The following is a 20,022-nucleotide window of genomic DNA, read 5'->3' on the forward strand; positions in this document are numbered from 1 at the left end:
TTCCCATCATCAAGGTCTTTTCCAGTGAGTCAGCTCTATGCTGAAGAGCCAAAGTATTAGAGCTTCACAGCAGCATCCGTCCTTCCAATGAATATTCAGGGTTGATTTTCTTTAGGATTGACTGATCTCCTTGCAGTCCAAGGGACTCTCAAGAGTCTTCTTCAACACCACAGTTCAAAAGCATCAATTCTTTGGTGCTCAGCCTTCTTTATGGTCCAATGTTCATATCCATACATGACTGCTGGAAAAACCATAGCTTTGACTCCGGAGACCTTTGTGGATGAAGTGATGTCTCTGCTTTTTAATACGCTGTCTAGGTTTATCATAGCTTTTCTTCCAAGGAGCAAGCGTCTTTTAATTTCATGGCTGTAGTCACCATCTGCAGTGATTTGGCAGCCCAAGAAAGTAAAATCTCTCACTGTTTGGCAATATGGTCCCCTCTAATTTTTATTCCCAGGACCATGAAAGCTGAAAATAACAGACGTCAGTGACACCCCTGGCATGTTGATACTAAAAAAATGATTCTTGTGAATATGAAAATATTCATTGGTATCCTTCATTATTTTGTTATTTGCATCATCCTATGCACTTTAATCTTTTTTTTTTTTTTCCTCCAAGGAGGCCTTTTCTTGTTATTTAAGTGGCTATATTGTCTCAACGCTGTAGGGGGTAGAAACCACCTGCTTAGATGTTGGTGAGAATCAGAAGTGAACTGCAGGAGAAAGTTAGTCCGTTCTTTTTCTGGAAGGCAGAATTTCACTTATATTGTCTAAAGGAAAACTACATGTTTTTGTTTCCAAAGCTAACATTTCAACCTTTTTTGTAAATTTGAATGTTGTATGTTAAGATGAGGCATTTGGAGACTCAGCTGAAAAAGTCACCCTGATTACTTGACTTCTGTTTCTTTCTGCCTCAGCTAAAGCCAATTCAAATATTTTCCAAACCGCTGTCTACATATAATCAGCAGCTGTGGCTGACGTGTGTTGTCGAGTTGGATCAATCAAAAGGTATGAAGCCTGACACTTTAGAATGATTTAAGGTTCAAAGAGCTTTAAAATCTTCTAGCAACTGCTCAAAGATGAATTATAATGATGGTGATTACTCTTTCTAATACCAGCAAGTTGGAAGCCACCTAAATGTCCTCCAGGGCAAGTGACAGTGCTGCCCTCCGGAAGCGCCAGGAGGCCCTCAGGGCTACTGGTCATGCTCTGGGTGCCAGGCCTCACCCAGGGGTGCTGGGCAGCCTGGCTCAAAGCCTGCATGCTGTGATGCTCCAGCGGCAGCCTCCTCCAGGGGCTTCCGGGAGAGAACTAGGTCCCGGTGCCCTAGGGACACTTGGCAGCGTCCGGGGACACTGTGACATTACGGCTGTCACAGCTGGGGGCAGGGGCTGCTAGCAGAGGGTGGAGACCAGAGAGGCTGCTCACCATCCTGCAGCCACAGGACAGACTCCCACAGTGAAGAATTAGCTGGCCTCAAAATACTTGTGGTGCAAAGGCCGAGAGATCCTGTCCAAAGCACCCACCGTCGGCAATGACCTCGCTCTGTCCACCCAGGGCAGCTCCCCCAGAACCAAGAGCATACGCCACCTCGTTCTCTACATGCTGTGATTCAGAGAGGTGCTTCAGTTGAAAGAATTGGAAAGATAACCCAATGACCGCAGTAAATTAAGTGGAAAAAATGCTTAGAATAAAAAATCAACCCCTTTTTGTAACATTTTAGAAAAGCACTAAAAACCCGAAAGCACTACACCTTTGTGTGTCTAGAAAGCCGTCTGGAATCGTGGACCCAAACATGAAATCACAGTTTCTCGGGCAGTAGGATTATATGTTTAATACTTTACGTATATCTTTGCATTTGTGTTCCTAGATGTTTTTTTAACAATGAGCATATAATCAGAAAAATAAGAGATTATATAATCAGAAAAATAAGAAACTTATGTTTATCTTGGTATGAAGTTAGATTAAAATGTATATGGGAAAGTAAAAAATATAACTTTATCAGCCATGAAATAACTTGGCCTTTTGTGAGATGGAGGTTGGCGGTGGGTCAGAGGCAGACCCTCGAGGGAGGGTGTCTGCTGGCGGGTGTCAGCTTTGCCCACTTGCAGAGGGACCTCCCTGGGCTGACACACATCCAGGCAGGCGGACGCGTCTGCTGGTGTGACCAGCCCTTGTGGACTCTGACACCAGGATTCTTCTTCTGTAGAAACATCTATTCAGACAACCTTCACCATGACTGTTAAGGTTGATGGTGTGGCTCAGGACGGGACCACCAAGTTCATCCATAACAAAGTTCACAACCGGACGCGGACGCTCACGTGTGCAGAGGTGAGTCCATGCGACTGGTCCACGGCGGAGTCTTGCCCCATTCCTGCAGGTGGAGCTACTTTCTTAGGTAAAGACGCTAATGCCACTGATGGCATGGAAGACCCACCCAACCATGCACCAAGACCTTATAAATTCTTAGAAATGCACACACACGTGTGCACTCACACAGTACACACACACAAGCACACACCCTGGCGCCTGATTGTACTGTCTGTGTCACCGCCTGTCTGGCATGGCCACACTGCCTCACGTGAGGGTGGTCTGCCGCTGTCCGTGGTCTGTCTGGATCGCTTGGGCCTTGGGTTGTTCCCAGCTGTGGGATGCACGTCCCGACCCACGTGGGGCACTGGGAGCCAGGCCTCGTGGGAGCGGCCCGCCTTTGTTGAGCATCCGCCCTGGTGCAGCGTGTGGCCCTGGGCTGGCAGAGGGGAGGGTCCACAGCGGGAAAGGAGCCCTCACTGTAGGGCACCGTGTTCCACGAAACCCAAAGAGTGGGAAGCAGGTCCTGCCGTAGTACGGAGGCTCTGTCGGAACCTAACAGGTCAAGGTGGGGCGTGGACAGCACGGGGAGCCCTGGAGAGATCGAGTCTGGTTATAGTATCAGGAAGTGGCCCCATGGTGGTGCTTTCCACATGTGGTCTCATTCCATTCCGGGGGCAGGAACTGTTGCGAGAGCCCCCTTGTGTAGAAGGGGGAACAGAGGCTTAGAGAGGGCGGGACCCTGGCCCAGGATGACACAGATGATGAGTGAGCGACAGTGCCAGGCCTTCAGCCCAGGTGCTTTTGTTCCGAAGCTTGTGCCCTTGACATCCACGCACACCTCCTGGTAGTAACAGGAGAGGCTGGGGAGCCTTTCCCAGCGAGAAGGCGTTCAGATGGGAGTGGTCCTGTCCAAGGCCGGCCGCTGGCTCTGGCCCTTCTGTGTTGATGTCTGCTGGATGGTCCTGAGATGGGTCAGAACCGCCACCTGAGCAGACCGGGCCCCCCGGAGGCGGAGCTGACAGTGCGCCCTGCCCCATGTACTCAGGCAGTGTCTGCTGCTCAGCTGAGCCCAGGCCCTGCCCTGGGTCCCCTGGGGAGGCCCGGGCCGTGGAGCTGGCCCCCTCCTCCTCCTCCGTGGTCCCGTGTTAGCGGGGACAGTGGGCCAGTTTCTGAAATGTCTCTTCCTCATCTGTAAAGTTGGGGGGCTGTGCCTTCCCTGGGGCTTGGTGGAGAGCGGTGAGGATTGAGGTGGGCAAGGAAGCAAGAGCTGGAGCTGTACCTGCTGGCATGAGAGCCCGGATATCCCCTCCCCACCACTACCACGCCGGATGGACAGGAGGGACGGCGGGCGTGGGGACCGCGGGGACCACCAGCCCAGCAGCTGCCTTCTCCACCCTGAAGACGCTGCACACCCACCTCCTCTGCCTCCTCTCGTGTCCCCTAGGGCAGCTCCCCGCCCTGCCAGCTGCCCTCTTGCTGTCTTCAGGACATCCCGGGCTCGGGAAGCCTTGCCCAACAGCAGGTGACTCAGCCCTAGTTGGAGCCGTGGCTCCAGCAGGTGCCACCGGGCAGCCTGCATGTTCCTCGTGGCCCCGGGCTGGCTTGGCCAGAGTCCACGTCCACATCCGCAGGGGAGACCCGAGAAGGCCTGTTCTTGATCCTAAAGGACGAAACTTGGGGCTTGGCCTGTCCGTGGGTACACCACGGAGACCACAGGGGCTCTGTGTGGGAGCCACAGGCCAGAGGAGAAAAGGGAAACGCCTGATCCACCCCATGCATCCTACAGCGACTGCAGAGACGGGCCACGGAGGAAGGAAGGTCAGGCGGAGGGCCCTGAGGAGTCGTGTCCTCGCTGGCGTGCCTCCTGCACTAGTGTATTTGTGAAAATGTCAGTTCATGTTGCATTAACTCACCTTTTTATTCAGGTGACATATTATCATTTAAGTTTATGAAAGTACAGTTGATTTACAGTGTTGCGTTAACTTCTGCTGTACAGCAAAGTGATTCAGCTGTACATACGTGTATTCTTTTTCGTATTCTTCTCTGTTATGGTTTATCATAGGATACTGAATATACTTCCCTGTGCTACCCAGCAGGACTTTGTTGTTGATCCATCCAGTATATAATAGTGATCCCCATGGACTGTACCCCACCAGGCTCCTCTGTCCATGGGATTCTCCAGACAACAATACTGGAGTGGGTTGCCATTTCCTTCTCCAGGGGAATCTTCCCAACTCAGGGATCAAACCTGGATCTCCTGCGTTGTAGGCAGATTCTTTACCATCTGAGCCACCAGGGAAACCCAAATAACATTCCTTCTACCAATCCCAAACTCCCAGTCCAGCTCATTCATGCCTCCCCTGCCCGTTGGCAACCAGAAGTCTATTCTCAAGGTGACATACTATTTTGAATCCTATGAAGTAGAGGAGGTCTAATGATTGTAAATCATGCATTATTTGTTTCTAAATATGTCCATTTGGTTCTTTCTTTCTAAGAACTGCTTTTGGCTGCCATCTGAGTTCCCCTGGGCTCCTGGCGAGCTCCCTGGAGATGCTCCGTGCTGATCCTCTGTGGTTGGAATGGGTCACCTCACAAGTCAGTTGGGGGAGAGTGAGTCCTGCGTGCTTTAAGGATACAGATCTTGCTTGTGCATTTGCAGAAATGTGCGGAAATCATCGTGGCTCACCTCAGCTACCTGAATTACACTAAGTATACAGTGACTGTGGGATTCGAACACCTGAAGCGGCCCATCAAGGAAATGAACTTCACCGTAAGTACACCGGCCGAGCACGGCGTTTCCATGGCTCGTTTGCGTAGCGCCCATTCTCTGTGGAATGACCGAAATAAATCACAGCATCGAAATCGTGTTATTTTGGATGGTGGAAGACGTGTACAATTCTAAGAACTATTAAAAAACCCAGTTTATTAAGTATACATGGAGTGAAGAATAGCTTGAATCAGCGTGGAATTGGAAGACCGTGGTGTCCTGAGACTTAGAGAGAGTAGCCTTGCAGTTGGAAGGTACTGGGGGAGTCCTCTGGGGAAGGTGGGGCCGCCGCTTCCAGGCCTGAGTGGACTTAGACCCGGCTGACCTCTGGAGGGGTCCCTGCTCTCAGGTCCCTGAGTCGCACAGCTCTGATGGTTGTGTGTGCTGAGTCACTCAGCCATGCCCGACTCTGTGACGCTATGGACTGAAGCCCACCAGGCTCCTCTGTCCATGGGATTCTCCAGGCAAGAAGGCTGCAGTGGGTTGCCATGCCCTCCTCCAGAGGGTCTTCCCGACCCAGGGGTCGAACCCCCGTTTCTTATGTCTAATGAACTGGCAGATGGGTTCTTTACCACTAGCACCACCTGGGAGGCTCTGATGGTTAGACTTCCCTGTCTCTCGCCCAGCTGACATCAGCCTCCTTGTCCCCTCTGCTCACTGGGAGTCAGAACAATCAGCATGGTGACCGAGAACGCGGGTCTTAGACCAGACAGAAGAGCTGGGTTCAGATCCCGGTGCCACCATTGCTTCTGCTTTTTGTCTCCTTGTCGTAGAACAGCTACTTCTCAACAGCTGTGACTGTTGAATGAGGGTACCAGTGGGTTCCCTTCTCGAATCGCGCTGTTCTGTGATGTGTTCATGTGACACAGTAATTCACACGACACAAACGCGGCCTGTGAGCGGTTGGCCCCCGCTTCCCTTCCCCCAGCCCCGCAGTCACCTGTCTGCCATCTGTCTGTATGGATTTCCCTGTTGTGGACATTTCATACAAGCAGAATCATGCCCTTCATGCTCTTCTGTGAACAACTTCTTTCGCTGAGCCATATTTTCAAGAGTTCGTCCGTGCTTTGCTGGCATCAGCGCTTCATTCCTCCTTTGCCAAATGCTGTTTCACTGTGTGTGCGTGCCGCCTCTCATGTACCCAGGCGTCAGTGGATGAGCATTCGGGTTGTTTCCATCCTTCAGCTGCTAGGAATAACACTGCTGCGAGTATGTATAGTGAAAGTGAACTCGCTCAGTCGTGACCAACTCTTTGCGACCCCATGGACTCTACAGTCTGTGGAATTCTCCAGGCCAGAATACTGGAGTGGGTAGCCTTTCCCTTCTCCAGCGGATCATCCCAACCCACGGATCGAACCCAGGTCTCCCACATTGCAGGCAGATTCTTTACCAGCTGAGCCACAGGGGAAGCCCGCGAGTATTTGTAGACAGGTTTTTATTTGGATGACCAGGCCTCCTTCTCTGAGAGGTGTGTGGGTGCCTCCTGCACCCTTAAGTGCCTTCACGCCTCTGCGGTTTCCCCCGTTGCCTGGAGGCCTCTGGATGTCGGCTGAGCTTGGGGCCGTGCCCAGCGCCTGCTCGTTTTGTGTGCTGACAGATGGCGGCCGTGGTCACAGTCACACTGCTTTTGTTCATGTCGTCTCTGACCACACAGAGCGAGTTTATTCTTTGTCTGTCTGTGCGTGCTGCAGGTGTTTGAAGATGGCTGTCTCATCCCCTCCGAGGATCTTTCTTTTCTTCCCTTACGGATCCCTCAGACTCCGGGTTTTCTCCCCTTGGCCCCAAGTCAGCCTGGTCTCCTTTGTTCCAGCCTCTGGTTGGTTTCTAACAGTTCAGATGCTGCTCAGACATTACACTCTGCTCTGAAATTTCTTCTCAGTGTTCTTTCTGCTCCAGCCTCTCCTGACCTTTGAGTTTGAATCTGGATTCTGTTCTTTGTTGTGTGACTGATTTTCTCGAACTTTGTCCTCAGAAAATCCAATCAGCGTTCTTCCTGTGTCGTGGAGTTCACAAGGCAGAAGTTGAACTCAGATAGGGCCTGGAGACCAATGTCTGAGCTCAGGTGCACTTTGCTCTCGTCCTGTGATAACATCTGTGCTTTAGACCTTGCTGTTTGCATCCTTCTGATTCGAGAATATGGAAAGAAGAGAGCACCGTGTTTCCCCAACGAGGAATCTCTCCTTTCCGTCGTCTGTCTGAACATCACCCTCTTAAGAGCCTTTTACCAAAGCGCACAGCACAGCAGTGTCTTGCCCCCTGCCCCACCCCGGGTTTAGCTCACCCAACCCTGTCATTTGGGTTTGGGTCACTGTTTGGTTTGTCTTTGATTGTGATTCTTTCCTTTTAACTTTTGTACCTGTTTACATTTCCTCTTAAGCAATCATCACAGTAGCTGTATTATTTTGGATTTATTATAGCTGCTGTTATTTGCTGAGCTTTTGCTCTTTGCCAGGGTCTGCACTAAACTTGTTCTGTGCATCAGCTTACTTAAATGTTACGATATTTCTACAGAGCAGTTGCTTTATGGAAGCGAAATCTGAGGTTTAATATAATTAAGTAAACTGCCCAACTGGGAAATGGAAAAACTGGAGTTTGAACCCTAATCTCTGATGTCACAATTCGTATGTTCTTAATCACCGTGATTTCCACTTTTCTATTAACATCAATTGTTAATAGTTCGGCTTCCATTGCAGACTCATATGTATTTTTTTAGAATTTTATATAAGTGGAATCATACGACAGGTGTGAGTTCTTGCACTCGGCGTAATTACCTGGACACTGCTTGATGGTGGGTGCTCAGTAGTTTATCCCTTTGTGCTGCTGGGTGATAATCCCCGTGTGAAGGCAGCATAGTTGGTTTATCCGCTCCCCTGCTCGTGGCCGTCTGCATTGTTTGCAGATCGGGGCTGTTGCAGAGCCGCTGTGAACCCCCGTGTCCAGACCTTCGCGTGGACGTGCGCTCTCACTTCCTTGGGTGCTTAGGAGTGGGCTGCCGACTCGTGTGGCAGCGCCTGTGTCACTGACGAAGACACGCTGGGCTCGCGGCGGCCGTGTTGTCTCACGCGTCGGTCAGCGCCTGCGAGAGTTCCAGCTGTTTCCCATCTCGTCTCATCCACACTCGGTAGGTCAGTCTTTGTCATTTTGGCTGTTCTGATAGGTGTGTGGTTCCCACAATGGCTCAGCAGTGAAGAATCCACCTGCCAATTCAGGAGATTCAGTCCCTCGGTTGGGAAGATCTCCTGGAGGAGGAAATGGCAACCCACTCCAGTGTTCTTGCCTGGAGAATGCCTTGGACAAAGGAGCCCGGCGGGCTACAGTCCACAGGGTCACAAAGAATCAGACACACCTGAGCGACTGAACGACAGCAGCGATAGGTGTGTAGTGGTACTGTGTGGATTTACAATACTGTGAAAATATTGGTCTTCTGGCTTGCGTTTTTTGGCAAGAAATCTCTCATCCTATGTTTGTCCTCTACAATCGTTTTCCTCCTTTACCTATCCCCTACCCTCATTTTAATATTTTTTTCTCTTTAACAGTTTGATTATGGTGTTCCTTCGTGTACTTTTCTTCCTGTTTCTTGTCCTTAGAGTACAGTTGAGCTTCTTGGATTTGTGAGTTTATAGTTTTCATCAAATCTGGGACAATTCTGGCCACTGTTTCTTCAAATATTTTTTCTATCCTCCTGACTTTTTCCCGTCAATAGAAATCCGAGGACTCCAGATACATTAATACATCTTCTTAGCCGCCTGAAGTTGTCTCAGAGCTTACTGATGCTCTGTGCGTTTATTCTGTTTCGTGTTAAGTCAGTTCTTCTGCTGTGTGTTCACGTTTATACCCTCTGCGGTGTCTCATCGGCTGTCGATCAGCCTCCCGGTCTCGGCCTCACGCTCCTCTGGCTGCTTGAAGTCCTTTGCCTACCAGTTCCATCCTCTGTGATTTCAGGGTCAGTTTGATGGATCACTTTCTTCCTCATCGTGTTTCGTGTTTTCTTGCTTTTTTACACGTCTCGTATTTTTGAATCAGTGCGAGACCTTATGATTGCTGGACTTCTGTACTCTCATGAACATCGCTGAGCTCTGTCCAGGACGTGGTAACGATCTCCTCAGGCCTGGATTTTAAACTCTGCCTGGTGGAAGCAGAGCAGCACCAAGTGTAAGGCTGATGTTGCCCCACTGCCGAGAAAAAACGTGCTGGCGGTGCGCTCCACAGACCCCTGTGCGTGCTCCTGCTGCCCGTGGAGCAGGCGCTGTGCTGACCCTGCGCGTGTGCCAGGGATCCTGCCCATGGAGCAGGCGCTGTGCTGGCCTTGCGTGCGTGCCAGGGATCCTGCCCGTGGAGCGGGCGCTGTGCTGGCCCTGCACGCGTGCCAGGGATCCTGCCCGTGGAGCGGGCGCTGTGCTGGCCCTGCGCGCCTGCCAGGGATCCTGCCCGTGGAGCGGGCGCTGTGCTGGCCCTGCGCGCCTGCCAGGGCTCCTTTCGGGGATTTCCCGGCCTTGGGTGGATTATCCACACTCACGTGCAGATCAACATTCGGCTGAAGGTGTGGGGGCACGACCTTGGCAGGTGTCCGGAGCTAGCTCTGTGCTCTCAGTGCTCTGCCCCGTGAGTCACGACTGGTGAGACTGGTGAGCTCTGTCCCTGCCCTCACCGTGGGGTGTTCACAACTCAGGGAGACTGCGGGCTCGGCTTGGCTTCCTGCACAGTGTGGGGCGACCCGAGGGTGCACCCCTCCCCCCTGAGCGGGCGATCATGGCCCTCACTGCTTCGTGTCCGGTGTGTGTGTGTGTGTGTGTGATTTAACGTTGCAGGCAGGTGAGGGAAATCTGAGTCTTTCACTCGATTGTTGCTCTGTCACAGTTTTTACATCGCTCAGCTGATCTTAATTCAGCACGGACATGATGGTCCTTCCTGGTGCGGTGCAGCACGTATCCTGGGGTCTGGGGATGAACCTGGCTGCTCAGCGGGGTGGGAAGGGCTGCCTTCCGCCCGCCGTCAGCACACACGGCCCCTTCCTCGGCCTGGTAGCCGCAGACTTGACGTGAGTGAGACTGCTCAGCAAGAGGACTGGCGGCTGTAATTCCAGTGTTTTCTTGTGTCAGATTCATATTTCTGTTTCACTTAGTGTCTTTTAGACCATCATACCTACTCACATTTTTTGCACTTTTAAAACTATTTTTTTTCTTTTAATAGAAAGCATGGCTTTTTCTGTCTCTCCCACCCCCTACCCACTGATGGCTTTTTCTAATAAAGAGATTGATAGCATTGATCAATCTTTGATGTGAGATTTAAAAGCCAAATGCTCTTATTATTATAGAACAGTTTATCTGCCAGATTCATCATTAGTATGTTACCGTTTAAAACCATTTTCAACTCTTGGTTCAAAGTATGTGTCCTTTAATATAAAAATGTACTAAGTGTTAAAGTTTTAGAACATGTCAGAAAGTGTAGGAGAACATTTTAAATTCCCTGTAGTCTCACATTTCGAGATGACTGTTGTTAATGATGTGATTGTTTTCCTGCTTTCCATTTTAGTGGAAGACTTACGACCCTGCGTTTTCCCATTTGGAAATCTGGTTCCGGTTCGTCTTTGTGGTGCTCACCTTCATTGTCACTGTAAGTACTGTTCACCTCATGGAATCCTAACAAGGACAGAGTTAGTTTATAAATTCTGGTTGTCAGAGTGCGGGAGATTTATCTGAACTCTGAGACACTCCATCCAGTCGGCCGACCTGATGGTACAAAATATTCTATGTTCTGCCCAGGCGCCGTGCTGCAAGAATGCTGTGGTGTCGTTAGTAAGGACTTCTGAATAGTGTCATAGCAGTTACAGGTGACTGACTAGCAAGTGAATTGTCATGGGTGTTCAGTGACAAGTGTCATGTAACTTGGGCGGAAGGAGTTTTGCCTTGTTTGAATGACATTCTTTGAATGTTGACTCAGCAGGTTCTTGGGTTTTTACATTTGGAGAAGTGGACCAGACCTTTAGTCTTTGGGCTTTTTTCAGGATAAGGGGATGGACGTGCAGGCTCGGGGCTCCTTTGGGATCCGAGGTGTCTGTCCACAAGGGCACCATGACTTTCGGGGGCGATTACAGAAGGCAGTAATCTGTTGTTATAAAATACAAGCAGCCCCATCAGTGCTCCTCCAGCAAGGGTGGGCATCTGTAAACTGAAGGAAGGAGAAGGGGGCCTGCAGAGTGGTGTCTTGCCCTTGTCAGCTGCCTGCCCCATGCCAACGTCCAGGAGATGGTCTGCTCTTTGCAGCAGTGGCTGCTCCAGCTGCCACCCAAGGGACTTGCTGCTTCGCAGACTGACCACTTGCGGAAGGGCACAGGGGATGTGGAGGAATGTGCCAGGAGGTGGTGACCTGGGAGTGGCTGGAGGGCCGCACCCGGCCACAGAGCTCAGAGAGAGGGGGCTTGGCCAGGGCCTGCCCGCCCGGGGAGCTCTCTGATGGAGGGAGGTGGGAAAGTGCCATCGACCCCGGACCAGAGATCCTCACTGTTTCTTAGATTCCTGTTGCCTGCAGCTCTGCAGCCAGACTCTGGGACCCAAAGAACTGGCCCCCGGGGCCCTGTGTTCTCAAATGAGAGAAACAGGCCTGATTCTGACAGATGGACCATCAACCCAGGATGTCCAAATTGCTTAGGAGATTACTGGCTTCTGTTAGATCGCAGTAAAAACAAGAAACAACACCAGGCCTAGAAATCCCAAACCGTGTGATGCTTTAAAGGCTGTAAAGAAGCCTCTCCCAGGAGCCGGGCCCCTTCAGGCATGTGTTTGAAAACAGGCCCGCCGTCTGACATGGCTGTAAGCCTCATTCTGGGGCTTTTCCTCCGGGCGCCCTGGTGTCCCCCAGAAGCTGCTGTCCCCTGTGAGTCGCACCTCGGGGGCGTGTGGCCTGTGCCCTGGGCGGTCCCTCCTGATAAGCAGCCTGCCCAGGAGGAGGCCAGGCCGGAGTGGTCACGGCTGTGACCATCCTCATCCGACCCCTGTCCTGGGATAAAGGCCCGGTTGTCCCTGGTGGTCTCGGTTCAGCCCAGGGTTAATGCAGCAGGTCTGGGCTGGCCCCAGACCTTCGATGTGGGCCGACAGCCGTCAGGAGATGCTGCGTGGGGTGGCCGAGACGGTGACGGGGCCTGGTCTGGTTCGCAGTGCCTGTTCGCGCACTCTCTCCGCAAGTTCTCCATGCGAGACTGGGGCATCGAGCAGAAGTGGATGTCCATCCTCTTGCCTCTGCTGCTGCTCTACAACGGTAGGCCCTTCCTTCGGCGTGGCCCCCCTCCACACCGAGAGCTGGAGGGCATCCCGGGGGCGATGGGGCTCTGAGCAGGGAGCAGGCAGGAGTGCCTCCATGTGGCCAGAGGACGTGGCCCCAGGACTCGCAGGGGCGGGCACTCCCCCACAACCCCCCGCTTGGAGGACTTGGCTGAGGGTGGGAGCCCAGCTGTCTGCCCCTGTCCTCTGCCCCAGAAAGCGTTTCCTTCCAGAGCTGCAGCTGGCGGGAGCAGACGGAGCTCTGCAGTCATCCCCAGAGCAATCTGTTCAGTGGCTTTTCAGTTTGCAAAACAAGACAGCCTTTAGTTCACTACCATCCCCCCAGGCTCTGACCGGGGAGAAGGCCGCCCTGAGCCCTGCCCTCCCGTAGCTCGGGCGCCCGCCGGTCCCGCCTTCATCAGGCCTGCCTGCCTGCCTCTTGCCTTCCAGACCCGTTCTTTCCCCTGTCCTTCCTGGTGAACAGCTGGTTCCCGGGGATGCTGGACGACCTGTTCCAGTCTGTGTTCCTGTGCGCCCTGCTGCTCTTCTGGCTGTGTGTGTACCACGGGGTCCGGGTGCAGGTGAGCCCTTGGTGCTGACCTTCCCGCTCCAGACACTGGCGATAGTCCTGAGGTGGACTCGGCCTCGAGAACCTGTCGTCAGCTTCACAGTCCACAGAAGATGCGTGCCGTGTGGACATGATCTGAGTATCTGTGATCCGGTGTGGTCTGTGAGGGGGTAATGGTTTGCAAGGATTACTAACTTCTCTATTTTTTACTTTTTTTTTTTAAAGGGAGAAAGGAAGTGTTTGACTTTCTATTTGCCTAAATTCTTCATCGTTGGACTACTGTGGTTGGCTTCTGTTACCCTCGGAATATGGCAGACGTGAGTAACTTTCTTCTGCGTGAAACCGCAGTCTTGGCGAGCATTGAACAAGGTGGGCAGACTCAGAGTTGACCGTGTTCTGTGAGCTCATCCAGAAGGGACTCTGTCACCCAAGGTTTCAAGGCTTGCTCGTGTGACTTGTGCTGAGGGTTCAGTTTTGCTTGAACAGCATGTAGAGGTATATACACATGATTCTTCTGGTCTCGGGAAGAAAAGGAAAAAGACCACGTCATTTCAGATATCTCTTTCTGAGAGGCAGAGGCTTCATTTGTAGGGATGATGCTCCATTTGGCTCCTGGCTCGCCACTGTCCCCAGATGTTTTGATTCTCTCCTTTGGTTTGTGTCTGTAAACCTTCCCATCCTCACACCAGCTCCCAGAGTTGATCTTTAATATTTCTGTCTGTCAGTAAAAAGGCACTGCACAGAAGCCTAACGTAGTAACAGCCTGATTCACCCAAACAGAATTTTCTGCAGAAACTCGTTCCATCTCAGGGATATGATTTTAGAAGCTGGCACATCTCATTTCTTGGCACAATGATGGCAGGACTTAGCTCACGTCCACTTCTGTCCCTGCCCACCTGTCATCTCAGTGACCAGTGTCATTTTGAAATGAGTTTCATGGAAGTTTATATTTACCTTTCTTGCTGTCTTTCCCTGGAGGAGGGCATGGCCACCCACTCCAGTATTCTTGCCTGGAAGATCCCACGGACAGCGGAGCCTGGCGGGCTGTGGGCCATGGGGTCGCAGAGAGTCAGATACAGACTGAGCGGCTTCGCACATTGCTGTCTTCGGGTGCTCATCTGTGTGCTGGTGCCATACATGCCATAGACAGGGTGCCTGGAAGGTGAAGTTGCTCAGTCGTGTCTGACTCTTCACGACCCCATGGACTGCAGCCTACCAGGCTCCTCCGTCCATGGGATTTTCCAGGCAAGAGTACTGGAGTGGGGTGCCATTGAAAATCAGTCTCAAAGTTGAAATAGTATAGAGATTCTCTTAATGAAAAATACTGTACTTTACAATACTGAGGACTGTGGGCCGTTGAATCGTGTTGTATTCTTGTTCAGTAGGTAATTCGAGATTTCTCATAAACCAAGGTTTACTTTTCAAAAATCTTTTATGGTTGGTCAGTGAGTAGATTATATTAGTAAGTTTTTTAAAAAGCCAAGTGAGAGAAAGTATAAAATAAACTAGTTATTAATCTATGGCTTTTTTTTTTTGGTAACATCGTATCTTTAGAGTCAATGAATTACATGATCCAATGTACCAGTATCGAGTTGACACAGGAAATTTTCAGGTAAGGATTGTTGGTGAAACCTGCGGATTTTTTTTTTAACTGCTGTTTTAAAAAATGACTCAATTTTTTAACTTAAATTGTGCCGTTGACACAAGCTGGCTAACTGGTTATTTGACAAGGGCCATAGAAAGGTGGAAAACTGGGGGAAATGTGTTTGAATAGTAGGAAAAATAAACCCTACATTGTCACTCCCCATCCTTGGTTTATGGTTGAAGCGCCAGGGCACAGAGGTTGTGCCGATTTCTAGGAACATTGTAGAATAGTTAAGGAAACATTTTGTTCACTTAGTTCTCTGAAGCAGACTGGGGCTGGCTTCGTGGGCCCGCGAGCTCTACAGCCCCAGGGCCTGGCCCTCCGGGTGATGCTGCGCTGTCTCAGTCCTGAAATTTTTCGCACTTTGGGAAGGTGGATTCCAGCGTCTTTATTTAATGCAAATGACAGCCAGCCCTGAGTGTGGCCTCCTTTCGAGGCCCGGGATATGTAGGTGCCTCATGGGCAACCCATCCTGGTGCAGCTTCCGTGGCGCCCAGGCGTGGAGGTGCCTGGGGCTGAGGGGCACCCGGACCCCCGCCGGGGAGAATGGGAGTCCTGTCCCCGGGCAGGGCGAGCCCCGGAGCTGAATCCTGACCCCAGGTGACCCGGACCCCCGCCGGGGAGAATGGGAGTCCTGTCCCCGGGCAGGGCGAGCCCCGGAGCTGAATCCTGACCCCAGGTGACCCGGACCCCCGCCGGGGAGAATGGGAGTCCTGTCCCCGGGCAGGGCGAGCCCCGGAGCTGAATCCTGACCCCAGGTGACCCGGACCCCTGCCGGGGGAGAATGGGAGTCCTGTCCCCGGGCAGGGCGAGCCCCGGAGCTGAATCCTGACCCCAGGTGAGCTTCCGACATTTCCCGGTGCAGCTTTGCAGAGGGTGATCAAGTCTGTGGTTCTTTGTGGGAACTGCTGTCTGAAAGGAGAGAAGTGTAGTGAATGATGATACTGTGTCGAAAAGCGGTTGAGACAGACGTGTCAAAGGGATTGGTGCCAGCACTGATCCTTAACTGGACTCTGGCAGCAGAGTGCCCGTAGCCTCTCCGCTCCACTGCTTGTGAGTCTGAGGAGTTCTGAAGGTCGTCAGTGTGTGCCTTATGAACAGCACATCATAACCTTTGCTCTCAAAGGATATGTGACCTTGTGAGGGAGAGAAGGCGTGGGAAATAGAGACCAGTGTTGCAGTGTGCAGGGGCCCACCAGGTGCGTCCTTGTGGACCGCAGGCCCCCGTTACTGCGGGGAGGCGGTGTCTTTGTTTGTTTTGTCCTCTCTGTGTCTTTGAATTAGCCCTGGGATGCTGTCGTAGGTTTGCAGGGCGGGGTGCCCCTGGAGCTGCAGAGGAGGGGGAGGTGTCCTGGGCCAGATGGGGGAGACACTGTCCCCGAGCTGTGATGGGGCAGGGCGGACCCTTGGGGAATCTGGACGCCCCAGGAAGGCTCTCAGCTGTGTCTCCTGAGGGGCGAGGCCTCAGGGCGGCCCCTCTATGGTGGAGACACTAAGGAAGGGGGAGGAAGGAGCTGCTTTGACACCTTGTCAGAGAAGATTCTGCAGCCCTGGTGACAGATGACATTTGACACTGCTGGTTGAGTTTGTACCTTCCAGGCTACTCATCTGAAAAAGACCCTGATGCCGGCAAAGATCGAAGGCGGGAGGAAAAGGGGACGACAGAGGATGAGGTGGTTGGATGGCATCACCAACTCAAAGGACATGAGTTTGAGTAAACTCCGGGAGTCGGTGATGGACAGGGAGGCCTGGTGTGCTGCAGTCATGGGGTTGTAAAGAGTCGGACATGACTAAGCGACTGAACTGAACTGATGCTAATTTACAGTTAGGGAGTTTCTGTCTGGTACGGTCACTGCTCACTTCTCACGGGAGGACGTGGGGCAGGTCTGCCCAAGGTCACATTCCCGTCCTGCCCGAGGTCACAGGCCAGTCCTGTGCTCCGACGAGGCTTCCCCGACCTGCTGGTGAAGCCCACGGTCCTGGGCCACGGCCGCCGCTCCCTCGTCCCCCTGCATCATCTGTGCGATGGGCAGTGAGGGGATCTTCCCTTGAGTCGTCGTGAGGATTGAGAGAGAGAAGGAGGGTGAAGTGCTGGGCCGGGCTCCGGCACGGCAGGGTCACCGTGGCTCTCGTCACTTGTCCCTGCCTCAGCCCGGCAGTCAGGGAGGCCAGGGGCTCGGGAGTCCTCACAGGAAGGACAGACCGAGCAGTCTAGTCCTGTTACTAAAGGAAACCCTTGAAATCACAGGCTTCTAGAGAGATAGCTGAAGGGGCCCAGGATGGAGGCCGTGAAATCCTTTTTGTTTACAGACGAGAAAACCGAGCCCAGGCCGAAGTCACAGGCTCTGAGGAGGCAGAGGAGACCCTTTGTCTACTGACTGTGCAGGGCAGTCCTGGCTCTGAGAAGGAAGTGCCGGGGCGGGAGGAGGAGGTTGGGGGTGTCAGGTGCACAGGCGGCTTAACTCTCGCAGAGGTTCTGCAGAAGGAGGGGCACCATGCACCCAGCGCAGTGGGACCTGGCCTTCGTCAGCCAGCTTCGCTGTCACAGCTCCCGAGTGCAGACGAGTCGTCCTGCGTTCCCTGCCTCAGGGTCGCAGAACCTAGAGTCTTCTAGATGGTCTGGTTCAGTCCCCTTGGTCCTCGGAAGAAAACCGAGGTCCAGAGAAGCTGAGATCTGGGCCGGACCCACGTCGCAATCTTCCCGAGCAGGGCAGGGAGCCAGGCCCTCACCCCGGGGAGGGGCAAGCAGGAGCCACCACATTTACTGAGCACCTAGTATGTTCTGGGCCCCAGGCCCAGAGCTGCCCATGCGCCAGGGAGGCATTTGCTCGTCTGATGAGCGGGGACCGGGGTGCGCCCCTGGGTGAGCTGGCTGCCTGTGCCGCACGAGAAGAGTCCGCGTGTCCTTGTGCTGCTCGCGGCAGTGACCCTCGACTCCAGGTCCTTTTAGAAAAGCTTGGCTTTCCCGCTTATGGCGTCAGAGGGAAAGACCACCCTTGAGACCCCATGGGCGTTCAAGGGCCTGTCTTGTTTCCTGCCAGGGAATGAAGGTTTTCTTCATGGTGGTGGCCGCCGTGTACATCTTATACCTTTTGTTCTTGATCGTGCGGGCCTGCTCCGAGCTGGGTCACATGCCTTACGTAGGTGAGTGCTGGTCTTCCACCCCTGGTGCAGGGCCGCCCGCCAGGTCGGGGAGGCGGGCACCTTCGGGCTGGGGGGAACCTCGGCAGGGCTGCCGGGGTGACTGGGCCATGTGGACAGTGCCTCAGGCGAGGGCAGGAGGAGCCCAGAAGGTCAGCTGGGGCCCCCGGGGGCCATGTGTGTGGCTATTGGAGCTGCCTGGATCCTTCTGGAATCGTACCTTCCGGGTGAGGCGGCGGGGGTGGGGGTTTCCTTCTTTTTGAATCGAGGCAAGTCACCTGATCTCATAGGGTCCTGCCCCCCAGTCTGTGACAACCAAATAGTAATGGCCACGGACTCACTGGGCACCCTTCCAGACTCGGGGAGGTGGGACAGCGTGTCTTCCTGGGCATCAGGTACTAACTGTGGAGTCCAGATGGGAGGGGGTTTTGTTCGGAGAGTTTGGCTTTCTTTTTGTCTTTAAGATCTCTGGGATGAGTGGATTTTAATTCCAGTGTGGTGATTTAAGAAGCGTGTGTGTATTTCTCTTTCAGATCTCAGGTTAAAATTCTTGACTGCGTTGACTTTTGTCGTGCTCGTCATCAGGTAAGGAGACTATTGCTTGAAAGAAGCAAATGTGAGTTTTTGTTCTACGGTCCCGAGTATCTTTTGTCCCCTTCTATGGGGTTAGTTTTAGGGTGCTCCTCGCCAGGTGTCCGCAGGGTCAGAGGCCCCTCCCCTGCCAGGCAGGGCCCCGGGGAGACAGGACTGTGGAAGCAGCGGGCGCAGGAGAACACGGGTCAGAGGATTAGAAGGTCAGAGGATTAGGTGCTGTGCTCGGACGGGTCTGTGAGCAGGAGTTGTTTTTGTTTGCGTCCCTCCAGTCGGGGTCCCTGAACCTCACCTGAGGGGGGCGCGGAAGGCCGTGTCTTTGAATGAATCCCAGGTCCTTGCTCCCCAGATCGAAACCCTGAGAGAAGCGTAGTGTCTGCATTCCGCTCTCGGTTGTCGGTTGTGCGAGCGGCAGAGACGTGGGCGTCAGCCCCTTCCCCTGGTGGGGCCCCTTCAGGGCTCCCCGGGGCCGGCTCCCCACCGCTGCTCTGGGGTCCCAGCCGTGTGGGGTGGGGGATCCTGGAGGCGTCCGGGTTCTTTCGCCGCCCTCACCAAGCCATGTGAACTCAGCCCGCATTTCAAAACGAGCTGGGTTGTATTCTGCCTCTGCATTCACCTGAAGGTAGAGATGCGTGTGTGGCTGTCACTCGTCTCTCCTCAGCCCTCGGTGCGGCCTCACACCCAGCTCACCTCCTCCTGCACAAACTCCCCCCCACCCCCGCACATTGTCGCCCTCCAGTTGCCCCTGCCCACTGCGTGGGAGCCACGTCTCCTTGGACCGACTCCCTGAAGCTCCTAGGCTTTGTGATCTTTCTTCATCTGACTTTCAAGGGGATCGGCCCGTTGGTGCAGAGGTTTATGGAGCGCCTGCCCTGGTGAACAGGCGGGCAGGCTCCTTCCTCCCTGTTGCAGTGTTTATATTCCAGTGGAGGAAGGCGGTGATTTAAAAAAAACAATGAATAAAGAGCGGAAGTGCCGTAATGAAAACAGAGGTGTGATGACAGCTGGGGGCTTGTGGCTGCTTTAGCAGGGTGGGTGGGGGATCTGTGGCCTGAAGTTGGGCCCTGAAGCTCGGCTCGGGGACAGCAGTGTGTGGGGTGGAGGATGGGAGGGCAAGGGTGGCCAGGAAGTCAGGTTGAGCCCGGTTCCGTTCTCCGTGATGGGGGGTCTTCGCAGGGCGTTCGGCCGGGAGGGAAGAGACCTGGTTTACATTGTATTCAGCAGTCGGTCTGGCCAGAGCGGAGGTTGGACCTCAGGGAGGGGAGGTGGGCTCTGGGTACCAGGACCCTGCGGTCACACGTGTCAGCAGAGAGGCCGTGTGCGCATGTGTGCACGTGCGTGTGTGTGCACACGCAAGTCTCCGTGCAGAAATAATCGTGACTAGAGTAAGCGAAAGTAGCAAGTTTATTGACATATGAAGCTAGTGCCGTTTCTTGGTACGTTTTTACATATTGTTCCTCCCTCCCTCCCTTTTTTTTCAGCATCGTCATCCTTTATTTAAGGTTCGGAGCACAAGTGTTACAGGACAATTTCGTAGCTGAACTGTCGACTCACTACCAGAATTATATCCTTTTCTGGGAAGATGTCAGGCACAGCCTAGTGGAGTGGGTAGCATTTCAGGCCTCTGAGCGTCCAGAAGAGGCAAGAGTCCAGCATACCCTGGGGGCTCCACGCCTGTCCCCCCGAGTGAGAGGCCCCAAGGCTGCTGCGGGGCTCAGCCGTCCCCAGGGGTCGCTCACCAG

General features: G+C 53.3%; 1 protein-coding gene across 4 annotated transcripts in view; it reads left to right on the top strand.

The window, feature by feature from the left end:
* TMEM181 (transmembrane protein 181) overlaps positions 1-20,022 on the top strand; it is a 63,262-nt gene that overhangs the window by 38,070 nt on the left and 5,170 nt on the right. For all 4 annotated transcript variants that reach the window (XM_086318573.1, XM_086318574.1, XM_086318577.1 and 1 more), the window contains exons 4-14: positions 917-1,007; positions 2,209-2,330; positions 4,972-5,082; positions 10,612-10,692; positions 12,234-12,333; positions 12,786-12,916; positions 13,129-13,220; positions 14,458-14,515; positions 17,590-17,692; positions 18,223-18,274; positions 19,762-19,844. In XM_086318573.1, the coding sequence (XP_086174699.1) occupies positions 917-1,007; positions 2,209-2,330; positions 4,972-5,082; positions 10,612-10,692; positions 12,234-12,333; positions 12,786-12,916; positions 13,129-13,220; positions 14,458-14,515; positions 17,590-17,692; positions 18,223-18,274; positions 19,762-19,844 (1,024 nt within the window). The remainder of the gene's footprint in view (positions 1-916; positions 1,008-2,208; positions 2,331-4,971; positions 5,083-10,611; positions 10,693-12,233; positions 12,334-12,785; positions 12,917-13,128; positions 13,221-14,457; positions 14,516-17,589; positions 17,693-18,222; positions 18,275-19,761; positions 19,845-20,022) is intronic.

This window comes from Bos grunniens, chromosome 9, assembly GCF_055505025.1.
Source record: "Bos grunniens cultivar Pamir isolate PY7600 chromosome 9, Bosgru_T2T1.0, whole genome shotgun sequence".
Taxonomy (NCBI): domain Eukaryota; kingdom Metazoa; phylum Chordata; class Mammalia; order Artiodactyla; family Bovidae; genus Bos; species Bos grunniens.